Source organism: Salmo salar, chromosome ssa18, assembly GCF_905237065.1.
Source record: "Salmo salar chromosome ssa18, Ssal_v3.1, whole genome shotgun sequence".
In the NCBI taxonomy this organism is placed as follows: Eukaryota; Metazoa; Chordata; class Actinopteri; order Salmoniformes; family Salmonidae; genus Salmo; species Salmo salar.
In genome coordinates this window covers 40,137,057-40,164,795 of record NC_059459.1, presented here as the reverse complement: position 1 = coordinate 40,164,795, position 27,739 = coordinate 40,137,057, and the positions used below count along the sequence as shown (strand labels likewise).

Below are 27,739 nucleotides of genomic sequence, written 5' to 3'. Positions count from 1 at the left end.
GAGAGAGGGAGGAGGAGAGGGAGAGAGGAGGAGGAGAGGGAGAGAGGAGGAGGAGAGGGAGAGAGAGGGAGGGCTGAATTGCAGACAGGCAGAAAGGAGATTGTTCCTGCCAGGGTTAAAGCGCCGTGCGCAGACAGGCAGGCTGAGGAGATGGACACACAGCCGAGGGATGGTGGTGGTCCCACTGTTATATTTAATATTACTCTGTCAGAAATTACATTTCAAGTCTATTTCTGTTAAAAGGCAGAATACAACAGACCCCAGCCCCCAACCTCAAACCCCCACCACTAGCCCAACGGTACTTAGTGAACCACATCGATGAATGCTGTAGTAGTACCAGTCTCGGGTTAACAGCCAACCAACTGATTTCAAATCAAATTGGTTCCCTCTCACAGCCGATCGCAGGTGCAACTGAATATTGTAAAATGAAGATCAATACAAGGACAGGGCAGCTGCAAAAAATAAATCAATGGCAGCTAAATTATTGCTGCGATTTCCTCATTTAGGATGAGTTGTGTTTTCCTCTCATAGTCAATACTTTGCTGCTTCTTTCTCATTCATTTCTCAATACATATGGCAATGGATTCCAATCACAGATGCTGTCTCTGTTCTGAATGGCACCCTATTCCCTACATAGGGCCCTGGTCAAAAGTAGTGTACTATATAGGGAATAGGGTGCCATTTCTTGACAGACCCAATGAGTGTATGGCAGGACCGAGACCTGGGAAGAGGAGAGGAGACACAGAGGCCAGGGAAGGCTAAACCCCACATCTATCATCCATCTTGTCTTTGACTAGCCGAGCAGAGCAGGACTAGCATTCCTGAAGTAGCAAGGACAACCTATTTAAAGAAGCATTATAAAGTCATTCAAAATAGCAAAGAGGTGAGATAAATATACCCTAATCATCCTGAGGTCCTATTTTCTCTTCTTTAAATAGAGAGGGGGAGGGAGGGAAAGGGGAATGGGGAGGGGGAGAGAAGGAGAGAGAGGAGGGGGGAAAGGGGGAATGGGGAGGGGGAGAGAGGGAGAGAGAGAGAGGGAGGGAAAGGGGGAATGGGGGAGGGGGAAGAGAAGGAGAGAGAGGAGGGGGGAAAGGTGTAATGGGGGAGGGGGAGAGAAAGGGAGGGAAAGGGGGAATGGGTGAGGGGGGAGAGAAAGGGAGGGAAAGGGGGAATGGTAGATGAGGGAGAGGGGGGAAATGGGGGAATGGGGAGGGGGAGAAAGAGAGGGAGGGAAAGAGGAAATGGTAGAGGGGGAGAGAGGGAGGGAAATGGGAAAGATGGAGAGAGAGATGGAGGGAAAGGGGAAATTATAGCAGGGAAGAGAGGGAGAGAGGGAGAGAGAGAGGGAGAGAGGGAGGGAGGGAAAGGGGAAATTGTAGCGAGGGAGGGAGGGAGGGAGGGAGGGAGGGAGGGAGGGAGGGAGGGAGGGAGGGAGGGAGGGAGGGAGGGAGGGAGGGAGGGAGGGAGGGGAGGGAGGAGGGAGGGAGGGAGGGAGGGAGGGAGGGAGGGAGGGAGGGAGGGAGGGAGGGAATGGGAGAGATCGTGCTCAATTTCTACCACTTGTTTCAATTACAGCCTTGGATTTCACAAGTCACAGTATAATTACATGCCATCAAACAATGACATGAAATATCCCCTTTACAAGAGCACATCTCCCTGGCAGTGAGAGTGTTATGTTCTTAGACTAATTAGTAGAGGAAGTGTCTCTCCCCTGTAACCCTTCTTTCCCTCTCATCCCTCTAGTCCCACCTCACCTCACCTCCCACCCTACCCTCTCCTCCCTCTAGTCCCACCTCACCTCACCTCCCACCCTACCCCTCCCTCTACTTCCACCTCACCTCACCTCCCACCCTACCCTCTCCTCCCTCTAGTCCCACCTCACCTCACCTCCCACCCTACCCTCTCCTCCCTCTAGTCCCACCTCACCTCACCTCCCACCCTACCCCTCCCTCTACTTCCACCTCACCTCACCTCCCACCCTACCCTCTCCTCCCTCTAGTCCCACCTCACCTCACCTCCCACCCTACCCTCTCCTCCCTCTAGTCCCACCTCACCTCACCTCCCACCCTACCCCTCCCTCTACTTCCACCTCACCTCACCTCCCACCCTACCCTCTCCTCCCTCTAGTCCCACCTCACCTCACCTCCCATCCTACCCTCACCTCCCTCTAGTCCCACCTCACGTCACCTCCCACCCTACCCTCTCCTCCCTCTACTTCCACCTCACCTCACCTCCCACCCTACCCTCTCCTCCCTCTAGTCCCACCTCACCTCACCTCACCTCCCACCCTACCCTCTCCTCCCTCTAGTCCCACCTCACCTCACCTCCCACCCTACCCTCTCCTCCCTCTACTTCCACCACACCTCACCTCCCACCCTACCCTCTCCTCCCTCTAGTCCCACCTCACCCTACCTCCCACCCTACCCTCTCCTCCCTCTAGTCCCACCTCACCCTACCTCCCACCCTACCCCTCCCTCTACTTCCACCACACCTCACCTCCCATCCTACCCCTCCCTCTAGTCCCACCTCACCTCACCACCCACCCTACCCCTCCCTCTACATCCACCTCACCTCACCACCCTACCCTCTCCTCCCTCTAGTCCCACCTCACCTCACCTCCCACCCTACCCCTCCCTCTACTCCACCTACCCTCACCTCCCTCTACTTCCACCACACCTCACCTCCCATCCTACCCCTCCCTCTACTTCCACCACACCACACCTCCCAGCCTACCCCTCACCTCCCTCTACTCCCTCCCCACCTCCCACCCTACCCCTCCCTCTACTCCCACCTCACCTCCCACCCTACCCCTCCCTCTACTCCCACCTCACCTCCCATCCTAACCAAACCAGACCCCCAGATGTTCCATTGGCACAAGGACCCCAACTCCTCTCCTGACGACCAGGCCTGGTGAGATGTGGCATTGCCTTCACACCACAGCACATGAATCAGTCGGCGGTCGGGTTGGCCCGGGTCGGGTGTCTGACGTAAATAAAGGTGATTTGACAACGCACCACACCAGGAAGATAATAACTCGACTGTCTTATGCACTGTGAAGAGAGAAACAACCCTAGCTAGGCCACAACTATTGGATTGCATTCAAACAACACTCTTTACAAAGTAGTGTAGAGTGGGCCGGACCACCTTCACAATGGCTAGCATTCACCTTCACAATGGCTAGCATCCACCTTCACAATGGGAAAGGGAGAGAGGGAGAGGGAGAGAGGGAGAGGGAGAGGGAGAGAGAGAGAGAGAGAGAGAGAGAGAGAGAGAGAGAGAGAGAGAAAGGGAGAAAGAGTTGGAGAGAGCTCAGTCCGTGGGGTGGGGAGGAGGAGGAGGGAGCCTGGTGGATTGTACTGTAGATAGTATAGAGATAAAGGCTGAAACAGGAGCTAGCTAGTATTTAACAAGAAATAGTTTTGTTTTTTTGTTAGTATTTTTTTATAGGGGGCCAGGGTTTGTTGTTTGGGAGCAGGGTTTGTTGTTTGGGAGCAGGGTTTGTTGTTTGGGAGCAGGGTATGTTGTTTGGCAGCAGGGTATATTGTTTGGGAGCAGGGTATGTTGTTTGGGAGCAGGGTTTGTTGTTTGGGAGCAGGGTTTGTTGTTTGGCAGCAGGGTTTGTTGTTTGGGAGCAGGGTTTGTTGTTTGGGAGCAGGGTTTGTTGTTTGGGAGCAGGGTTTGTTGTTTGGGAGCAGGGTTTGTTGTTTGGGAGCAGGGTTTGTAAAGCACCATGTGTTGTGATCTTTACTACCTCAAAACATCTAAGTTTTAAAAGAGAGGGAGGGAGAGAGAGGGAGAGGGAGAGAGGCCTCCCGAGTTGCGCAGCGGTGCATTGCAGTGCGTGAGGCGTCACTACAGACCCGGGTTCGATCCCAGACTGTGTCACAGCCCGCCGTGACCGGGAGACCCATGAGGCAGCGTACAATTGGCCCAGCGTCGTCTGGGTTAGGGGATGGTTTGGCCGGGCAGGGATTTCCTTGTCCCATCACGCTCTAGCGACTCCTTGTGGCGGGACGGGCGCCTGCAGGCTGACTTCAGTCGCCAGCTGTACGGTGTTTCCTCCAACACATTGGTGCGGCTGGCTTTCGCGTTAAGCGAGCAGTGTGTCAAGAAGCAGTGCAGCTTGGTAGGGTCGTGTTTCGGAGGACGCAAGACTCTCGACCTCCGCTTCTCCCAAGTCCGTAGCAGAGTTGCAGCGATGGAACAAGACCATAACTACCAATTGGACATCACGAAATTGGGGAGAAAAAATTTTAAAAAATAAATGAGAGAGTGACTGCGCTAATAAATAGCATTAGAACCCAGTTTCAGGATAAATGGTTAGGAAATGGTATGATGGACATACATTATAACAAGACAGGAAGGGAAACCTGGACCTGGGACTGGTGATAATGGATTTTAAATGAACATGGCAGAGGAAGTCTGGTTCTGGTGCTACAGTGCTGCTGAAGACCTGGAGATTCTGGATACACTATTCAATATATAGTGCACTACTTTGGACCTGTACCCAATAGGGAGCCCTGGACCTGCGGACAATAGGGGGGCCTGGACCTGCGTCCAATAGGGAGGCCTGGACCTGCACCCAATAGGGAGCCCTGGACCTGCGGACAATAGGGAGCCCTGGACCTGTGTCCAATAGTGAGGCCTGGACCTGCGGACAATAGGGAGCCCTGGACCTGCATCCAATAGGGAGCCCTGGACCTGCGGACAATAGGGAGCCCTGGACCTGCGTCCAATAGGTAGCCCTGGACCTGTGTCCAATAGTGAGTCCTGGACCTGCGTCCAATAGGGAGGCCTGGACCTGTGTCCAATAGGGAGGCCTGGAGAAGACCAGGAACACTTCAACAGTACATCTCCAGTCTTCTTTATTTGAGTGAAGCGGTGAAATGACCCCTTTGTCCTTTTTTGGGATGATGAATGGCTGTCTCCTCTCTTCTACATTTCCTCAGTTTTTTGGTGCAGTAAAGTCGATAGATTCACCTTGACAAGAAAACTTTGTGATTTATCAACCCTCCTCTGGCCAATGCTAGATCCCAGGCTCTACCGTACTGAAGAACCCAAATCCACAGAGAGTAACAGACAAACAGAGTCCAGCGGCTGGTCAAATTCTTCTGGAGTGGAAAAGGAAGGTATGGAGGAATGGAGAGATGGAGAGAGGTGTCGTACGCTGATAGACAAATGGATCTTGTTAGAGAGAAGCAGCCGCAAAAAAAAAAAAAGAAATGTGCTTGACTTGTCCTCCTAACAGAAAGGACCATGGTGGTCAGCACGGGACCACAAGATGAAGCACTCTGTCAGGGGCCGGGTTGGGAAATTAACAAATAATGTTCCTTTTTCCCTGATAAATGTGTGACAGCTCTCCCTCGCAAATCTTCTTTTTTTTGGGGGGGGGGCATTTTGATGCATGTCTCACCATCCCCATTGTAAGTAAAGGAAAGGTTTACCGGCAACCACAATTTCCCTGTGATGAATGGCGGTCTGTAAAATGTACCATTTCTGTATGAGATATAGTTCATTTTAAGCAATTCTGTTAAATGAGTGTCACTGATTAGGACAAATAGTGTCGGCGGTATGATAGCCCAGTCGGCACGGTCTTTATTCCCTCCCCTGGCCTCCAGCGAGGCAGAAAGGCCATGCAGGCTGTCAGTAATCGTGCCTCCATGCCTAAATAGAAAGCAATAGCTTTGATGCAATTAGAGGCAATGCTGAGGTTTATTCCTGAAGCCTGTCATAGTTCAGGGTGGGTTATAAAGGGTGTTCAAGAGGCAGCAGCCATGATAAAGACTCTATTACCTCTCAACCACAAGTCACACCTCTTTCTCCTCTATCTCCGTCCTCTTGCTCTGTGATTCATCACTCTCTCTCTCGCTCTCTCATTCCTTCTTTCTCACTCCCTTTCTCACTCCCTTTCTCACTCCCTTTTTCACTCCCTTTCTCACTCCCTTTCTCACTCCCTTTCTCACTCCCACACAAGAAGAAAATATCTCTGTCTGTCTCCAAATTTCAGGTAATATAATAAAAATAAAAAAGTGTCTGCCAACATTTTTAGGCAAATATTTTTTTTATTTTTTATTTTTAGCTGAACTCATCAGAGCAGCTACTAACAAGCCGATAGGACAACAAAGGGAGTAAGAAACAAGTTTCTCCGTCCAATCCAATAGAAGGGGCTTAAACGTAACATCTGGAAGGTCCTGTTAAAAAGTGCCTGCTCAGCGCTGGATGACTTATTACAGTGAGGAGTATTGGCAGGAAGACAAAACACAGAAGGAAGCTCTTTGATTTCTCTGGGATCTTCCTGACAGCCTGTTCCTGCTGCCAGGCCTGATCAATGGATAACCGATACAGGTATCAGACACTCGCCTGCCACCACAAACGGCCTTGTGGGTAACAAAAGACGCGGCGGAACAAGGAACAAAACAAGGTTAAAGCACAACAACAACAAAAACACAGCGAGAACAAGCGGATCTTCAAAGGACACAAAGGATTGGACAGAAGAGAAGAGGAACAGACAGCTATAGGACTGATAAACAGCTGTACCATTTTCTATCGGGAAGGAAGAAGGATACAAGGCTGGAGCCTGAAATAGCCATGATAGTGGACCAGACATACAGGTATACAAGGTACAAGGTTACAAATGTACAGCGTACAAGGATACAAATGTACAGCGTACAAGGTTACAAATGTACAGCGTACAAGGATACAAATGTACAGCGTACAAGGTTACAAATGTACAGCGTACAAGGATACAAATGTACAGCGTACAAGGATACAAATGTACAGCGTACAAGGTTACAAATGTACAGCGTACATGGTTACAAATGTACAGCGTACAAGGTTACAAATGTACAGCGTACAAGGTTGCAAATGTACAGCGTACAAGGTTGCAAATGTACAGCGTACAAGGTTACAAATGTACAGCGTACAAGGTTACAAATGTACAGCGTACAAGGTTACAAATGTACAGCGTACAAGGTTACAAATGTACAACGTACAAGGTTACAAATGTACAGCGTACAAGGATACAAATGTACAACGCACAAGGTTACAAATGTACAGCGTACAAGGATACAATTGTACAGCGTACAAGGTTACAACTATACGAGGTACTAGTGTAGAAGGTTGTTCAGGCCCCAGCTACACTAACAGTAACAGCATGGCTCACACAGAACGACACAATGGGAAAGCATCAGATAAAGGCCCCTTTAACACCAGAGTTACACATACCATTAGACCCGTGCACCCCTACAGTTTATATGTATGTCCAACCCCATTCAGAGTCAGCCTTCTGGATCCTTCCTCTGTGTGTCCTCATTATTCCTGCCCTGCTGCCACCATTCAACATGTAACATTTAACTGACGTTTTAAATCCAACACCACTTGACCCAGCAGTCCAACGCCACGAGGCACTGAGAGGGAGAGAGAGAGAGAGAGAGAGAGGCAGTGTGGGAGGCAATTAAAGGGGGCAAATTTTCAGCTTCGAGTACGAAGACGAAGTCATTTGTTTAAAGAGCGATGACCTCTGAGACAGCCCGTTTGTGTTGGCTGTGAAGGAAAATAATGATCGACTGTCTCTTTAAACCAGCAGACTCACCGATGCTGTTGACACTACAGACACATCTCAACGAACACCAAAGACCTGTAAACACCTCTGTGTTGTGATGTCATAACAGTTTGGTTTCTAGGCTGGTTGGTGAATTGTGTAGTTTGCATTGTGAAGATGGATGCTAGCCGTTGTGAAGGTGGATTCTAGCCGTTGTGAAGGTGGATGCTAGCCGCTGTGAAGGTGGATGCTAGCCGTTGTGAAGGTGGATGCTAGCCATTGTGAAGATGGATGCTAGCCGTTGTGAAGGTGGATGCTAGCCGCTGTGAAGGTGGATGCTAGCCGTTGTGAAAGTTTATGCTAGCCATTGTGAAGGTGGATGCTAGCCGTTGTGAAGGTGGATGCTAACCGCTGTGAAGGTGGATGCTAGCCATTGTGAAGGTGGATGCTAGCCGTTGTGAAGGTGGATGCTAGCCGCTGTGAAGGTGGATGCTAGCCGTTGTGAAGGTGAATGCTAGCCATTGTGAAGGTGGATGCTAGCAGTTGTGAAGGTAGATGCTAGCCATTGTGAAGTTGGATGCTAGCCATTGTGAAGGTGGATGCTAGCCGTTGTGAAGGTGGATGCTAGCCATTGTGAAGGTAGATGCTAGCCATTGTTAAGGTGGATGCTAGCCATTGTGAAGTTGGATGCTAGCCATTGTGAAGGTGGATGCTAGCCGCTGTGAAGGTGGATGCTAGCCGTTGTGAAGGTGGATGCTAGTCGTTGTGAAGGTGGATGCTAGCAGTTGTGAAGATAGATGCTAACCATTGTGAAGGTGGATGCTAGCCAAGAACGGGCCATTTTTAAGTGACTACCACATGTAGTGTAGAGAATGTGGAGGGTTGTGGGTGGATACTTCTCTTTACTATACAGTGAGCTGATCAGTTTCATTGATCCCGTAACGTACCGGGACCTTTCTAGTAGAAACATGAGGCCTCATTGAGTCACAGTTGAGTAATGGCTTTTTAAGTCTCCCTCTCTTCAATACAGGGTGTACAGCAGATGAGAGAGAACATCTTCCTTGCTCTGCTCACATCTGTTCACAAACAGGGAAAGTGGTCCACATAAACACGCCATACTGAACCTCTACAGTACGCTGCTCTCACTAGGGAGCCAATGTCGACTCCCCGTCATTTGGGATAATTCCTTTCATTCCTGGTGAGTGGGTGTGTCGCTTAAAAGGAGGGGGGTCCGTGTGAACCTTCTAAATTCTACATGAGCTGTTCTGATTCTAGAATCATGCTGGGAGGATTGTTAACACCCATTTCCTCCAAACAATTTGGTTAAATAACTAGACGGCCATTCAATTAGATACATTTACTTTTCCAAAAAATACCATTCCCTCCTCTCGCTTAAACTACAGAGACCTTTTAGACATCAGGTTCAAAAAGCTGTTTCAGAATTAACTACTACTGAAAAATGGGTTAATATTTGTTTCCAATCAATAGTGCTTACACAAATTAGAAAGAAATTGTTAAGAATTGAATAATTCCAAGGCTTTTATGGGATGAATATTAAAGTGTAGAAATTAGAACAAAAATATACCTCATCAGTATTAGTCAAAGACAAAATAGCAATTAAAGCATTGCATTATCGTATTTCAACAACAGTTAATAAATACTGCATTAAAAAATCTATGAATTGATAAAAAAATACTGGGTTACTCAAAACACCTCAGAGTAATGCTGTCTAATCACTGACAAGGAGAGCAGTCCCCTTTAGTCAGGTGATAGTTCCCACTGTAGTCCCCTTTAGTCTGATGATAGTTCCCATTGTAGTCCCCTTTAGTCTGATGATAGTTCCCATTGTAGTCCCCTTTAGTCTGATGATAGTTCTCATTGTAGTCCCCTTTAGTCTGATGATAGTTCCCATTGTAGTCCCCTTTAGTCTGATGATAGTTCCCATTGTAGTCCCCTTTAGTCTGATGATAGTTCCCATTGTAGTCCCCTTTAGTCTGATGATAGTTCCCATTGTAGTCCCCTTTAGTCTGATGATAGTTCTCATTGTAGTCCCCTTTAGTCTGATGATAGTTCAAATTGTAGTCCCCTTTAGTCTGATGATAGTTCCCATTGTAGTCCCCTTTAGTCTGATGATAGTTCCCATTGTAGTCCCCTTTAGTCTGATGATAGTTCCCATTGTAGTCCCCTTTAGTCTGATGATAGTTCCCATTGTAGTCCCCTTTAGTCTGATGATAGTTCCCACTGTAGTCCCCTTTAGTCTGATGATAGTTCCCACTGTAGTCCCCTTTAGTCTGATGATAGTTCCCACTGTAGTCCCCTTTAGTCTGATGATAGTTCCCATTGTAGTCCCCTTTAGTCTGATGATAGTTCCCATTGTAGTCCCCTTTAGTCTGATGATAGTTCCCACTGTAGTCCCCTTTAGTCTGATGATAGTTCCCACTGTAGTCCCCTTTAGTCTGATGATAGTTCCCATTGTAGTCCCCCTTTAGTCTGATGATAGTTCCCATTGTAGTCCCCTTTAGTCTGATGATAGTTCCCATTGTAGTCCCCTTTAGTCTGATGATAGTTCCCATTGTAGTCCCCTTTAGTCTGATGATAGTTCCCATTGTAGTCCCCTTTAGTCTGACTAACACTCCCTTCCCGCTTTAAATATGGAACTTTTATATGGGGCTGAAATAGCACCATTCATGTGGTAATGTATATAATATGACTGTATTAGAACCATTCATGTGTTAATACAGTTGAAGTCGGAAGTTTACATACACCTTAGCCAAATACATTAAAACTCTGTTTTTCACAATTCCTGACATTTAATCCTAGTAAAAATTCCCTGTCTTAGGTCAGTTAGGATCACAACTTTATTTCAAAAATGTGAAAGGTCAGAATAATAATAGAGAGAATGATTTATTTCAGTTTTAATTTCTTTCATCACATTCCCAGTGGGTCAGAAGTTTACATACACTCAATTAGTATTTGGTAGCATTGCCTTTAAATTGTTTAACTTGGGTCAAACGTTTCAGGTAGCCTTCCACAAGCTTCCCACAATAGGTTGGGTGAATTTTGGCCCATTCCTCAGGACAGAGCTGGTGTAACTGAGTCAGGTTTGTAGGCCTCCTTGCTCCATGCGCTTTTTCAATTCTGCCCACAAATTTTCTATAGGATTGAGGTCAGGGCTTTGTGATGGCCACTCCAATACCTTGACTTTGTTGTCCTTAAGCCATTTTGCCACAACTTCGGAAGTATGCTTGGGGTCATTGTCCATTTGGAAGATTAATTTACGACCAAGCTTTAACTTCATGACAGATGCCATGATGCCATCTATTTTGTGAAGTGCACCAGTCCCTCCTGCAGCAAAGCACCCCCACATCATGGTGCTGCCACCCCCGTGCTTCACGGTTGGGATGGTGTTCTTCGGCTTGCAAGCCTCCCCCTTTTTCCTCCAAACATAACGATGGTCATTACGGTCAAACAGTTCTATTTTTGTTTCATCAGACCAGAGGACATTTCTCCAAAAAGTACGATCTTTGTCCCCATGTGCAGTTGCAAACCGTAGTCTGGCTTTTTTATGGTGGTTTAGGAGCAGTGGCTTCTTCCTTGCTGAGCGGCCTTTCAGGTTTGTCAATATAGGACTCGATTTACTGTGGATATAGATACTTTTGTACCTATTTCCTCAAGCATCTTCACAAGGTCCTTTGCTGTTTTTCTGGGATTGATTTGCACTTTTCGCACCAAAGTATGTTCATCTCTAGGAGACAGAACGCGTCTCCTTTCTGAGCGGTATGACGGCTGCGTGGTCCCATGGTGTTTATACTTGCGTACTATTGTTTGTCCAGATGAATGTGCTCCCTTCAGGCATTTGGAAATTGCTCCCAAGGATGAACTTGACTTGTGGAGGTCTACAATTTTTTTCTGAGGTCTTGTCTGATTTCTTTTGATTTTCCCATGATGTCAAGCAAAGAGGCACTGCGTTTGAAGGTAGGCCTTGAAATACATCCACAGGTACATCTCCAATTGACTCAAATTATGTAAATTAGCCTATCAGAAGCTTCTAAAGCCATGACATCATTTTCTGGAATTTTCCAAGCAGTTTAAAGGCACAGTCAACTTAGTGTAACTTCTGACCCACTGGAATTGTGATACAGTGAATTATAAGTGAAATAATCTGTCTGTAAACAATTGTTGGAAAAATGACTTGTGTCATGCACAAAGTAGATGTCCTAACCGACTTGCCAAAACTATAGTTTGTTAACAAGAAATTTGTGGAGTGGTTGAAAAACGAGTTTTAATGACTCCAACCTAAGTGTATGTAAACTTCCAACTTCAACTGTATACTGTATATACCTCTCTATGACGGTATTATAACCATTCATGTTTTAATGTATATAATATGACGGTGTCAGAACCATTCATGTGTTAATGTATATAATATGACGGTGTCAGAACCATTCATGTGTTAATGTATATAATATGACGGTGTCAGATCCATTCATGTGTTAATGTGTATATCTCTATATGACTGAATTAGAACCATTCATGTGTTGATGTATATAATATGACTGAATTAGAACTATTCATGTGTTAATGTATATAATATGACTGAATTAGAACCATTCATGTGTTAATGTATATATCTCTATATGACTGAATTAGAACCATTCATGTGTTAATGTATTTATTATGACTGAATTAGAACCATTCATGTGTTAATGTCTATATCTCTATATGACTGAATTAGAACCATTCATGTGTTAATGTATATAATATGACTGAATTAGAACCATTCATGTGTTAATGTATATACCTCTATATGACTGAATTAGAACCATTCATGTGTTAATGTATATATCTCTATATGACTGAATTAGAACCATTCATGTGTTAATGTATATATTATGACTGAATTAGAACCATTCATGTGTTAATGTATATATCTCTATATGACTGAATTAGAACCATTCATGTGTTAATGTATATAATATGACTGAATTAGAACCATTCATGTGTTAATGTATATATCTCTATATGACTGAATTAGAACCATTCATGTGTTAATGTATATATTATGACTGAATTAAAACCATTCATGTGTTAATGTATATACCTCTATATGACTGAATTAGAACCATTCATGTGTTAATGTATATCATATGACTGAATTAGCACCATTCATGTGTTAATGTATATATGTATCTTTACACAGCACACTACACTGTTATTGCATGATCCAGCTGCCTTCTTGTTCTCTGGTCCATTCCTGCAGCGGGGGTTAAATGTTAGGGTGCAGCCCATATTGCACACTACTCCCTATATAGTGCACTACTTTTAACCAAAGCCCAGAGCCCTAGCTGGTCCTGGATCAGGTTTCAAGGAGTGAGAGTAATTCCTGGTGATTATCTCATAATGTCCTCGTCAATTTGGGATCAGACAGAAGCTTCCAGGTCAGACAGACATTGACCTGTTCTCACTCATCACTGCACTCCTTCTCTTCTCTGCCCCTAAAACACACACACACACACACACACACACACACACACACACACACACACACACACACACACACACACACACACACACACACACACACACACACACACACACACACACACACACCTTCCCTAACTGCTACAGACCATAGATTAGCCTTCACCAGCCTCTGGCTCCCAGACAGTCCCAGATTGTGACCCCTACTACTAAACACTATCACACCACACATAAACACAAACCCACACACGTAGCCAGGACTGAAAGCACACACACACACACACACACACACACACACACACACACACACACACACACACACACACACACACACACACACACACACACACACACATGCGGGCACGCACATATGTACACATACACACAGTCCCCAACACACACACACACTACCTCTGCAATGCAACATGTGTCTCTCTGCACAGTTTTTTTTATTTTCCGTCTTCGGAAAAAGCGTGGCCACAGTGAGACATGAGATGAGTCATGTGATGTGTTGTGATGGTTTGAGATTAACAGGACTTGGCAGCTGCCTCCCTAGATGGGACAGGGATAGGATTACAGCAGAGAGAGAGAGAGAGAGAGAGAGAGAGGAGAGAGAGAGAGAGAGAGAGAGAGAGAGAGAGTTGTCACCAACCAAGGAGGGCCTACAGCAGCACCTAGATCCTCTGCACAGATTCTGCCAGACCTGTACCCTGACAGTAAATCTCAGTAAAACCAAAAATAATGGTGTTCCAAAAAAAGTCCAGTCGCCAGGACCACAAATACAAATTCCATCTAGACACCGTTGCCCTAGAGCACACAAAAAACTATAGATAACTTGGCCTAAACATCAACGCCACAGGTAACTCTGAGAGACAAGGCAAGAAGGGCATTCTATGTCATCAAAAGGAAGATCAAATTTGACATACCAATTAGGATCTGGCTAAAAATACTTGAATCAGTTATAGAACCCACAACCCTTTATGGTTGTGAGTTCTGGGGTCTGCTCACCAACCAAGAATTCACAAAATGGGACAAACACCAAATTAAGACTCTGCATGCAGAATTCTGCAAAAATATCCTCTGTGTACAACGTAAAACACCAAATAATGCATGCAGAGCAGAATTAAGCCGATACCCGCTAATTACCAAAATCCAGAAAAGAGCCGTTAAATTCTACAACCACCTAAAAGGAAGCGATTCCCAAACCTTCCATAACAAAGCAATCACCTACAGAGGATGAACCTGGAGAAGAGTCCCCTAAGCAAGCTGGTCCTGGAGCTCTGTTCACAAACACAAACACACCCCACAGAGCCCCAGGACAGCAACACAACTAGACCCAACAAAATCATGAGAAAACCAAAAGATTATTATTTGACACATTGGAAAGAATTAACAAAAAAAACTGAGCAAACTAGAATACTATTAGGCCCTAAACAGAGAGTAGACAGTGGCAGAATACCTGACCACTGTGACTGACCCAAACTTAAGGAAAGCTTTGACTATGTACAGACTCAGTGAGCATAACCTTGCTATTGAGAAAGGCCGCCGTAGGCAGACCTGGCTCTCAAGAGAAGACAGGCTATGTGCACACTGCCTACAAAACCAGTGAGTACAACCCATATTTATGTTCATTTATTTTCCCTTTTGTACTTTAACCATTTGCACATCGTTACAACACTGTATATATACATAATATGACATTTGTAATGTCTTTATTCTTTTGGAACTTCTGTTAGTGTAATGTTTACTGTTCATTTTTATTGTTTAATTCACTTTTGTATATTATCTACTTCACTTGCTTTGGCAATGTTAACATATGTTTCCCATGCCAATAAAACCCCTTGAATTGAATTGAGAGAGAGAGAGAGAGAGAGAGAGAGAGAGAGAGAGAGAGAGAGAGGCCCCCTTGGATCACCTCTAACCAGGCAACTCTCACACATTTTACAGCCCGGAGAGCAGAGCAGTGCTGGGAGTCATTGTTACAGCTGGGTGGGCCACCACTCCACAGCTCTTAGCAGAGCATGAAGAGACAGACAGGGAGAGAGAAAGGGACAGAAAGAGTGAGAGAGACAAGAGAAGAGAGGGAGGAGAGGAGAATGGAAAGTAACAATGGAATGAAGGGGGAACAACAGAGAGAGAACGAGACAGAGAGACAGAGAGACAGACAGAGAGAGAGAGAGACAGAGAGACAGAGAGACAGACAGAGAGAGAGACAGAGAGACAGAGAGACAGACAGAGAGACAGAGAGACAGACAGAGAGAGGGCGTGAGGGTTAAGAGAAGGAGCATTAAGACAGAGTAGTAGCCAGTGTAATGGTCTTACCAGTGTAGACAAATCGTCCAGGAGCCCCTTTGCAGAACTGCTTGGACTTGTAGGAGAGGGTGACTTCCACGACTCCTGGGATGTGCCTGGGTGGGGTCTGCACTCTGATGGCATGGGGTGTAATCAGCTGTAGGAATCAATGGGTGAACCAAACAGAAGTGGTGAGTGAACAGCGTGAAGTGCTGGGCGATGCCTGTCTGACTGCCGGCTCTACTCTGGCTGGTGGAGTGACGCTTGCCAGCTCCAGTCAATTACAGCAATGAGTCTAAATTAGCCTGTCATCTAGCTGGGGTATCAAGGCTACACACACACACACACACACACACACACACACACACACACACACACACACACACACACACACACACACACACACACACACACACACACACACACACACACACACACACACACTGCTACACAGCCACACTGCCCTGAAGGAACGGCTCTCAGCTCTAAGTTTTCTGGGTTGTCTCTTGGTCTTTTCTTTAATCAGTAAATGTTCTGGGTTTGGGGTTTGGGGTTTTTCACAGGAAGGGCCAGAGGGCCGTGGTTCACATCAAAAACGCCTCCATATGTCCATACCCCCTCCCCCCAACTCCCCTCTGCCCCCTTCCCTCACAGTGTTAATTCACTCTTGTTATATCTCAGGCCCCCTAATTGTTCCATTGTTTTTTGCGAGACCTTAACGGTTTTCTTTTCCCCGTTCCTGAGAGGTTTCTTGGTTTCAATCGGATTCACATTTTTCCCCGCCTGTTTTCCATTATCTAGCTTCTGATCTACTCCTGTGATTATTCCACAGGAGCAAAGCTGATATTAATGGGGATAGCTGCAGCTAAAAGAGCCCATTAGCTAGCATGCTTCAGACTGCTTGATCAACTATACAGGGTGCAAACAGTATAAGCAAAGCTGTGTAAAGTGTCAGATTCCATTAACACAAACTGCTGTGTGGTACATGCTAACATTTATCCTTTTTTCCCACAATTCAGAAATCTATGTTGTTTTTTTCTATGCTAATTGCTCTGAAATACAACAGTGATTCTGACGTATACATGAGAACACCGAGTCTGGAATAAAGAACCATTTCAAAGGCTTCTTACCTCACTCCACACAAGCATCGTCCCGAACACAACTTGGAGACCGTCAAAGAAGTTATCTCCTATGATGATGACTGTGGCTCCTCCCGTGGTCCATCCTTCACTAGGGCTGATGGCTTTGATGCAGGGGGTAGCTGCTTGTAACAGACAGAACAACAGAGAGAATTTAGGACCTTCCCATCTGCTAGACTACTAACCAACTAGCCTGAATAATAAAACAAAACACCAGGCACTGAAAAGCCAGATCTTACATCAGACCGAGCAGCGTTACTCATGTGGTTAAAGACAAAACTCATTAGCATCTTTTACAAGGCAAAAGACCGACAGACTATTGGTTTGTTCTAGCTACAGAAATCCAGAGGAAAAAAATGACTTGCTGTAGCAAATGGTGTGTCGGGGTAAATATGGCTGTTACTCGGGCTGTGGCGGTCATGACATTTTTTGTCAGCCGGGTTATTGTCATTGCAAAAGACCGTTAATTAACATAAACACGTTTAGCATCTCCAGGCCTCTACTGGTCCTAAGGTCTACAACACCTACTCATTCAAGGGTTTTTCTTTATTTTTACTATTTTCTACTTTGTAGAAATATTTGTGAAGACATCACTCTCCTTCTTGGTCAAATAGCCCTTACATAGACTGGAGGTGTGTTGAGTCATTGTCCTGTTGAAAAACAAATGATAGTCCCACTAAGCCCAAACCAGATGGGATGGCGTATCGCTGCAGAATGCTTTGGTAACCATGCTGGTTAAGTGTGCCTTTATACAATTTTAAAAACATTACAATATATTCACAGACTGTGTGCCCTCAGGCCCCTACTCCACCACTACCACATATATACAGTACTAAATCCATGTGTACGTGTGTGTATAGTGCATGTGCTATCATGTGTGTGTGTGTGTGTGTGTGTGTGTGTGTGTGTGTGTGTGTGTGTGTGTGTGTGTGTGTGTGTGTGTGTGTGTGTGTGTGTGTGTGTGTCTGTGCCTATGTTTGTGTTGCGTCACAGTCCCCGCTGTTCCATAAGGTGTTTTTTTTAATCTGTTTTTTAAATCTGATTCTACTGCTTGCATGAGTTACTTGATGTGGAATAGAGTTCCATGTAGTCATGGATCTATGTAGTACTGTGCGCCTTCCATAGTCTGTTCTGGAATTGGGGACTGTGAAGAGACCTCTGGTGGTATGTCTTGTGGGGTATACATGGGTGTTCGAGCTGTGTGCCAGTAGTTTAGACAGACAGCTCGGTGCATTCAACATGTCAATACCTCTCATACAAGCAGTGATGAAGTCAATCTCTCCTCCACTTTGAGCCAGGAGAAATTGACATGCATATTACTAATATCAGCTCTCTGTACATCCAAGGGCGAGCCGTGCTGCCCTGTTCTGAGCCAGGCGTGCTGCCCTGTTCTGAGCCAGCCGTGCTGCCCTGTTCTGAGCCAATTGCAATTTTCCTAAGTCCTTTTTTGTGGCAACTGACCACACGACTGAACAGTAGTCAAGGTGCGACAACACTAGGGCCTGTAGGACCTGCCTTGTTGATAGTGCTGTTAAGAAGGTAGAGCAATGCCTTATCATGGACAGACTTCCCCCCATTTTAGCTACTGTTGTATCATTATGTTTTGACCATGACAGTTTACAATCCAGGGTAACTCCAAGCCGTTTACTCACCTCAACTTGCTCAATTTCCACATAATTTATTACAAGATTTAGTTGAGGTTTAGGGTTTAGTGAATGATTTGTCCCAAATACAATGCTATTAGTTTTAGAAATATTTAGGGCTAACTTATTCCTTGCCCCCCACTCTGAAACTAACTGCAACTCTTTGTTACGTGTTGCAGTCATTTCAGTCGCTGTAGTAGCTGAAGTGTATAGTGTTGAGTCATCCACATACATAGACACTCTGGCTTTCCTCAAAGCCAGTGGCAATTCATTAGTAAAGATTGAAAAAAGTAATGAGCCTAGACAGCTGCCTTGGGGAATTCCTGATTCTACCTAGATTATGTTGGAGATGCTTCCACTAAAGAACACCCTCTGTGTTCTGTTAGACAGGTAACTCTTTATCCACAATATAGCAGGGGGTGTAAAGCCATAACACATACATTTTACCAGCAGCAGACCATGATGGATAATGTCCAAGGCCGCAATGAAGTCTAACAAAACAGCCCTCACAATATTTTTGTCATCAATTTCTCTAAGCCAATCATCAGTCATTTGTGCAAGTGCTGTGCTTGTTGTCCTTCTCTATAGGCATGCTGAAAGTCTGTTGTCAATTTGTTTACTGTGAAATAGCATTGTATCTGATCAAACAATACTTTTTCCAAAAGTTTACTAAGGGTTGGTAACAGGCTGATTGGTCGGCTATTTGAGCCAGTAAAGGGGGATTTACTATTCTTAGGTAGCTGAATGACTTTTGCTTCCCTCCAAGCCTAAGGGCACACACTTTCTAGTGGGCTTAAATCATGTCTTAAAGTAATGATGGACTGTCATTTTTCTTTGCTTATTTGAGCTGTTCTTGCTATAATATGGACTTGGTCTTTTACCAGATGGGCTATCTTCTCTATAACCCCTCCCCCCATTGTTACAACACAACTGATTGGCTCAAACACATTAAGAAGGAAAGAAATTCCACAAAGTAACTTTTAAGAAGGCACACCTGTTAATTGAAATGCATTCCAGGTGAATACCAAATGAAGCTGGTTGAGAGAATGACAAGAGTTTGCAAAGCTGTCATCAAGGCAAAGGGTGGCTATTTGAAGAATTTCGATCATAAAATATATTTTGATTTGTTTAACACTTTTTTGGTTACTACATAATTGCAATGTGTTATTTCATAGTTTTGATGTCTTCACTATTATCCTACAATGTAGAAAATACAACAAAAAAAAATGAAAAAAACCTTTGACAGGTAGTTAATATTCAAAAAATGTCAGAATCGTTACAGGAGTGCTAGCAAGCTCAGGACCACCAGTAGCCATCACTGAGTCAAACAGTCAGGGACAGAGAGCGTCCCAGCCCCCCGTTTGAATGTTCTCTCTCTCTCTCTCTCTCTCTTTTATCACACCTTCTTCTACACCCAGCCTTCCACTGGCCTCACTTTGATGAGGATTCTGAATGCAGATTCTGCTACAAAGAGACTAGATACTATAAAGATGTACACTTTGTCAATTAACGCTCAGTTGTCCTGCTCTATTTCCTGATGCTAAACGGTCAGTGGGAGGGAGGTGACTAACAGTAATGTATTTCCTCCCCCACTCTCACTCCTCCACCCTCTACATTAACTGCTCCTTCATTTTAAATGTGTTTTATTTTTCTGTCCATCTCTCTTATTGTTGTTGACCGGGGATAGAAGGAGAGACAATGGAAAGGTGCTTTTGACTGTAAAGCCACAAAGCCTTTTAAATAATTCACAAAAGGATGTTTTGTAATCTGTAGAACCTTTTAGTGTAATTGGGGTAGTTATAACTAAGATGTCTGAGTTTATACCAGCTATCATCCTGTACCACTGTAACATCATTGTTATAGCTAAGATGTCTGAGTTTATACCAGCTATCATCCTGTACCACTGTAACATCATTGTTATAGCTAAGATGTCTGAGTTTATACCAGCTATCATCCTGTACCACTGTAACATCATTGTTATAGCTAAGATGTCTGAGTTTATACCAGCTATCATCCTGTACCACTGTAACATCCTTGTTATAGCTAAGATGTCTGAGTTTATAATAGCTACCACAGTAACACCAATGTTTCTATCATTGCAATATTGTAATTCAGTTTATATAAAAGCAGCACAAAAACGAATTTATGTTTAAAAAAATATGTGGAATTTTTTTAAATATATCTGTTAATAAAAATATAAATGATAAAATATTGATAAATAATAATGGGTTATATTTATATGATGAATAATGAGGCTATATAATCATTGCCATCAAGCATTGATTTCCCCCTCTCTTTCCCTCAGCTAGCTCTCTGTCAGCCAGCCAGGTTAATCACCATTAGGTATTGTTGTGTTCTACACTCCAGACAAGGCTCCAGTCTTTGTTTGCTTTAATGTTGGACCAGCCGAGGTTGTATTTGCTCATTCCACGAGCATCTCCCTGTGTAGCAGAGGGGCCATGAGCCCACAGCACACACCGCCACAGGAGGGAGGGAGGGAGGGAGGGAGGGAGGGAGGGAGGGAGGGAGGGAGGGAGGGAGGGAGGGAGGGAGAAAGATGGAGGGGAGAGGGCGAGAGAGAGAGGGGAGAGGGCGAGGGAGAGAGAGAGAGAGAGGGAGGGAGGGAGGGAGGGAGGGAGGGAGGGAGGGAGGGAGGGAGGGAGGGAGGGAGGGAGGGAGGGAGGGAGGGAGGGAGGGAGGGAGGGAGGGAGGGCTGCCCTTAACTGGCACTGTTGACTCCATGCTAATAAGTTCATACAAATTTTCATTTCTGAGGCTTGCGAGTGACATTTGCTTTTCTTAATTGCAGGCAGGAGCGTTTGAAAAAGCATCAACTCTCTAAAGACAGACAAGACTCCTCAAAGGGACTGACCTTCATCAGCGATGCCAATTATAGCAAATAATTCACCAAAAATTACAGTAAACAAATTTACTTTCTGTAGGTGAGAGGGAGGGAGGGAGGGAGGGAGGGAGGGAGGGAGGGACGGAGGGTGTGAGGGAGGGACGGAGGGACGGACAGAAGGAAGGAAGGAAGGAAGGGTGGGTTGTGGTGGGGGGTTGTTGGGGGGGCTAAAGGGAGGCAGGTGGGGGGGTTAGGGAGAAGAGGCTGGGTGGGGGTGGGGGGTGGACTGGGCAGAGCAGAGGCACAGGAGGGGCTGGCTGGCAGCTGGGGCTTCAGACAGCCACACACACACACACACACACACACACACACACCGACTCAAATTTCTCAATGCTTCCCCCTTTGGTGCCCAGCGTGGAGACGGGAGAGACGGGGGCCGAGACTGGGGGTCCGGGGTTGCTCTAAACCGAGCCGTGCATGAGCCACCTCCATTCTGCCCGTGATTAGCATGCATTTTCAATGCACATATAGAAGGGGGGGACATGTGTTCAATGGGGAGCATGGCAAACCAAATTACACAGACAGCGTTAGCCATCTAATGATATACGTGCACAATGCGCTCAAGCAAATGATGGAAATTGGAGAGAGCAGACGTACGCAGCCAGCCAGCGAGAGAGAGAAGGAGAGACGGACGGGCTGGAACAGGACCAGACTGGGGAAGGATGTTCTGAAGACCAGTTCACCCAACATACAGGAATACCAGGCTAGGTAGGCTGTTCTGAAGCCAAGTTCACCCAACATACAGGAATACCAGGCTAAGCAGGCTAGGTACAACTTAGCATTATTCTAATTAGTTGGATTGCTATATTAATTTTGTAAATATTATTTAAAAATCATAAAGGACCTATATTTACTATATAATATATTAAACAATATTCATCAAATGTTTTCCTCTACATTTTTATGTCAGTATTGGGATATTATATTGCATTATTCACTAGCTAACGACTAACTAATGACTAACTAACGACTAACTAATGACTAACTAACAACTAACTAACGACTAACTAATGACTAACTAACGACTAACTAATGACTAACTAACAACTAACTAACGACTAACTAATGACTAACTAACGACTAACTAACAACTAACTAATGACTAACTAACGACTAACTAACGACTAACTAATGACTAACTAACGACTAACTAACAACTAACTAATGACTAACTAACGACTAACTAATGACTAACTAACGACTAACTAACAACTAACTAACGACTAACTAACGACTAACTAACAACTAACTAATGACTAACTAACGACTAACTAATGACTAACTAATGACTAACTAACGACTAACTAACGACTAACTAACGACTAACTAATGACTAACTAACGACTAACTAACGACTAACTAACGACTAACTAATGACTAACTAACGACTAACTAACAACTAACTAATGACTAACTAACGACTAACTAACGACTAACACATCACTTCCTCCCTGCTTGCCAGCTCTCTGGTGATTTTTCTCATAATGCCAAGTCTTCTGGAAGCGGTTCGGCGCCTGCATGTGTCTTATCGCAACATCACTTGTCACACTCCAACGAATCTCTGGCTTTGTTGTGCTTCAAGTGGACAGTCAACAAGGAGCCAAGAGAGGAAGAGAGAGAGCCAGAGAAAGATTTGGTACTGACTACCCACAACCTACCAGGCCTCCCAGCTCACCTCCCCACGTCCCCCTGTGCCTGGTGTTGTCTACCCACAACCTACCAGGCCTCCCAGCTCACCTCCCCACGTCCCCCTGTGTCTGGTGTTGACTACCCACAACCTACCAGGCCTCCCAGCTCACCTCCCCATGTCCCATGTGTCTTGTTTACTGAACAAAGGCGTTGGGTTCGTACTTCTCTCTGCGTTCAGCTCCTGCCTCGCATTGTGAAGCTCTAATCAGCACTCCTCTCTCCAAGGCAACATGGCACTGTGTTAGTGTACATCCCAAATGGCACCATGTAGTGCCCTACTTTTGACCAGGGCCTATGGGGTAGTAGTGCCCTTCATATAAAATAGGGTGGCATTTGGGACACATCCTTTAGTCACCTTCCTCCTCATCCCTCCAGTATTGAGACACTCCAACAGGTCTCATCTTGCCTGCTGTGCTGTACGTACTGAGGACTTCCTTTGTTCTGCCTGCTAAAAATGTCTTGTAATTGTGTTGGTGTTCTCCAGATGGCAGGTTGATACTGCTGCTGATGGGATTATACCTTTTACCTCTCCTAGGGCCATCTGCTCCTCTTTACTGGCTAAAGCCTTGCAGCCTGGATCCGCTTGTCTTTATTGCATCAACCTAACAGCGTTACAGCCACTTGGCATGCAAATCAGATCCACGCTGCAGGCCTCCAGGAGAGCCGGGTCGCTGAGTACGACACACACACGGTAGAGCGTAGACACAGACGAGGATCGCTGAGACGCTCTTTACACACCCCTTACTGACGACTACAGGCTCATTTATGAACTGAGGAACACGTGGAGGTGAGAGAGTAAGGGTGGGGGTGGGGGGGGGATAGAGTGGGTGGAGGGAATCATTATACCATCACCTGGAATACATTATATTCAGCTGATGTTATAAATGTAGATAATAGGTTGTAGTAGTGAGGCAGAATTGCAGATAAACAGAGTATATAGGTATTCCTATACAGACTTTGTAGCCAATCTAAAGCATAGTTATATGGACTATACCTAGAGTGGGTGGAGGGAATCATTATACCATCACCTGGAATACATTATATTCAGCTGATGCAGATAAACAGCATTGTATGGACTATACCTTATGACTGTATATCCTGCTGCTGATCACACTGTCTGTCTGTCTGTCTGTCTGTCTGTCTGTCTGTCTGTCTGTCTGTCTGTCTGTCTGTCTGTCTGTCTGTCTGTCTGTCTGTCTGTCTGTCTGTCTGTCTGTCTGTCTGTCTACATCTACCTCTCTCTCTCTCTAAAATGGGTAGACAATGTAAATGTACCATTCTACCCAGCCATGTCTGCCCTCTAACACAATCCATACACACGTTATAGATCTGTGTGGTCTTCACTTAATAAAGGGAAGGTGGAGGAGATACACTCCAGATTAGGAGATGGATCATCTGACTACCACCAGTCCAAATCCAGATTCATAAGGACAGGAGCTCTGCTGCACATAGGGCCTTTTGATGATGAGATGCTTCAGTGGTTGTTGGGTTGGGTGAGTAGGCTGTGCAGACGCCAGTTCCCCTGTCCCGCAGGACCCCCTCAGACAGGGGGAGACCCGCGGTAGAGGGGAGGGGAGGGGGGGCTCAATCTCTTTAATTGCTCTCCTAATTAAAGCCGGTTGCTAAGCAAAACACGCCTTCTATCCCGTGGATACGGAGAGCGAGAGCGAGAGACAAACAATACGTCACGGGCCGTAACGACTTCACAGCTTAGGGCTAACCATCAATTATTACATTGTCTTTCTCTGCCCGTTTTGTCATTAGTAAAGAACCCCCCCCAAAAAAAAAAAACACAGTCCTTTCCTTCCCCTGCAGAGTTTTGGGGGTTGATATAGTGCATTTCATTGATATAACGCCTTTGCTTTGCCTTTCCTGTTGCATTATTAAAACACTAGTGTTTTGATAGCATTATGATAATTACTGCCTAATTAAGACCAAAAGCGCTCATACTCTTACAGGTCTGGGTAACACAATATTATACATACAAGCCACTTGTACTTGCCAGTGATGACTAGCTAATATACGTTTGACAAGGTCACGTTTTCCAGAGTGTTTGAACTGAACTGAGTCCAACAGGAAGGCTAGAAGGTTGAACTCTGTCCTTCCTGCATTTATATTTCCCAGACTTTGCTCCTTCGAATGTATTTTTCTCTCTTTTTTCCTTTTTCAGCAGAGCAGCCAATCAGTCAATCTTCTGATGTGGAGACAGCTGTGCTGGTTTTCTCACTGATGAGTACGACACTACAGTAGTGCTTCAATAAGGATCTACAGAACCCAGTAACAACCTGATCTCACACTACAGAACCCAGAAACAACCTGATCTCACACTACAGAACCCAGTAACAACCTGATCTCACACTACAGAACCCAGTAACAACCTGATCTCACACTACAGAACCCAGTAACAACCTGATCTCACACTACAGAACCCAGTAACAACCTGATCTCACACTACAGAACCCAGAAACAACCTGATCTCACACTACAGAACCCAGAAACAACCTGATCTCACACTACAGAACCCAGTAACAACCTGATCTCACACTACAGAACCCAGTAACAACAACCTGATCTCACACTACAGAACCCAGTAACAACCTGATCTCACACTACAGAACCCAGAAACAACCTGATCTCACACTACAGAACCCAGTAACAACCTGATCTCACTACAGAACCCAGTAACAACCTGATCTCACTACAGAACCCAGTAACAACAACCTGATCTCACACTACAGAACCCAGTAACAACCTGATCTCACACTACAGAACCCAGTAACAACAACCTGATCTCACACTACAGAACCCAGAAACAACCTGATCTCACACTACAGAACCCAGTAACAACCTGATCTCACTACAGAACCCAGAAACAACCTGATCTCACACTACAGAACCCAGTAACAACCTGATCTCACACTACAGAACCCAGTAACAACCTGATCTCACACTACAGAACCCAGTAACAACCTGATCTCACACTACAGAACCCAGAAACAACCTGATCTCACACTACAGAACCCAGTAACAACCTGATCTCACACTACAGAACCCAGTAACAACCTGATCTCACACTACAGAACCCAGTAACAACCTGATCTCACACTACAGAACCCAGTAACAACCTGATCTCACACTACAGAACCCAGTAACAACCTGATCTCACACTACAGAACCCAGTAACAACCTGATCTCACACTACAGAACCCAGTAACAACCTGATCTCACTACAGAACCCAGTAACAACCTGATCTCACACTACAGAACCCAGTAACAACCTGATCTCACACTACAGAACCCAGTAACAACCTGATCTCACACTACAGAACCCAGTAACAACCTGATCTCACACTACAGAACCCAGTAACAACAACCTGATCTCACACTACAGAACCCAGTAACAACCTGATCTCACACTACAGAACCCAGTAACAACCTGATCTCACACTACAGAACCCAGTAACAACCTGATCTCACTACAGAACCCAGTAACAACCTGATCTCACACTACAGAACCCAGTAACAACCTGATCTCACTACAGAACCCAGTAACAACCTGATCTCACACTACAGAACCCAGTAACAACCTGATCTCACACTACAGAACCCAGTAACAACCTGATCTCACACTACAGAACCCAGTAACAACCTGATCTCACACTACAGAACCCAGTAACAACCTGATCTCACTACAGAACCCAGTAACAACCTGATCTCACACTACAGAACCCAGTAACAACAACCTGATCTCACTACAGAACCCAGTAACAACCTGATCTCACACTACAGAACCCAGAAACAACCTGATCTCACACTACAGAACCCAGTAACAACCTGATCTCACACTACAGAACCCAGTAACAACCTGATCTCACACTACAGAACCCAGTAACAACCTGATCTCACACTACAGAACCCAGTAACAACCTGATCTCACACTACAGAACCCAGTAACAACCTGATCTCACACTACAGAACCCAGTAACAACCTGATCTCACTACAGAACCCAGTAACAACCTGATCTCACACTACAGAACCCAGTAACAACCTGATCTCACACTACAGAACCCAGTAACAACCTGATCTCACACTACAGAACCCAGTAACAACCTGATCTCACTACAGAACCCAGAAACAACCTGATCTCACACTACAGAACCCAGAAACAACCTGATCTCACACTACAGAACCCAGTAACAACCTGATCTCACTACAGAACCCAGTAACAACCTGATCTCACACTACAGAACCCAGTAACAACCTGATCTCACACTACAGAACCCAGTAACAACCTGATCTCACACTACAGAACCCAGTAACAACCTGATCTCACACTACAGAACCCAGAAACAACCTGATCTCACACTACAGAACCCAGTAACAACCTGATCTCACACTACAGAACCCAGTAACAACCTGATCTCACACTACAGAACCCAGTAACAACAACCTGATCTCACACTACAGAACCCAGTAACAACCTGATCTCACACTACAGAACCCAGTAACAACCTGATCTCACACTACAGAACCCAGAAACAACCTGATCTCACACTACAGAACCCAGTAACAACCTGATCTCACACTACAGAACCCAGTAACAACCTGATCTCACACTACAGAACCCAGTAACAACCTGATCTCACACTACAGAACCCAGTAACAACCTGATCTCACACTACAGAACCCAGTAACAACCTGATCTCACACTACAGAACCCAGTAACAACCTGATCTCACACTACAGAACCCAGTAACAACCTGATCTCACAGTACAGAACCCAGTAACAACCTGATCTCACACTACAGAACCCAGTAACAACCTGATCTCACACTACAGAACCCAGTAACAACCTGATCTCACACTACAGAACCCAGTAACAACCTGATCTCACACTACAGAACCCAGTAACAACCTGATCTCACACTACAGAACCCAGTAACAACCTGATCTCACACTACAGAACCCAGTAACAACCTGATCTCACACTACAGAACCCAGTAACAACCTGATCTCACACTACAGAACCCAGTAACAACCTGATCTCAC

At 45.3% G+C, this 27,739-nt stretch overlaps 1 protein-coding gene across 21 annotated transcripts in view; it reads right to left on the bottom strand.

Annotated features, from left to right (window-relative positions):
• Positions 1 to 27,739, bottom strand: part of LOC106577377 (transcription factor COE3) — a 245,469-nt gene that overhangs the window by 49,012 nt on the left and 168,718 nt on the right. For 13 of the 21 annotated variants that reach the window (XM_045701134.1, XM_045701123.1, XM_045701135.1 and 10 more), the window contains exons 9-10: positions 16,447 to 16,580; positions 15,347 to 15,473 (exon numbers count right to left, since the gene is read on the bottom strand). In XM_045701134.1, the coding sequence (XP_045557090.1) occupies positions 15,347 to 15,473; positions 16,447 to 16,580 (261 nt within the window). The remainder of the gene's footprint in view (positions 1 to 15,346; positions 15,474 to 16,446; positions 16,581 to 27,739) is intronic. The other 8 variants (XM_045701126.1, XM_045701136.1, XM_045701128.1 and 5 more) reach the window with 1 other exon arrangement.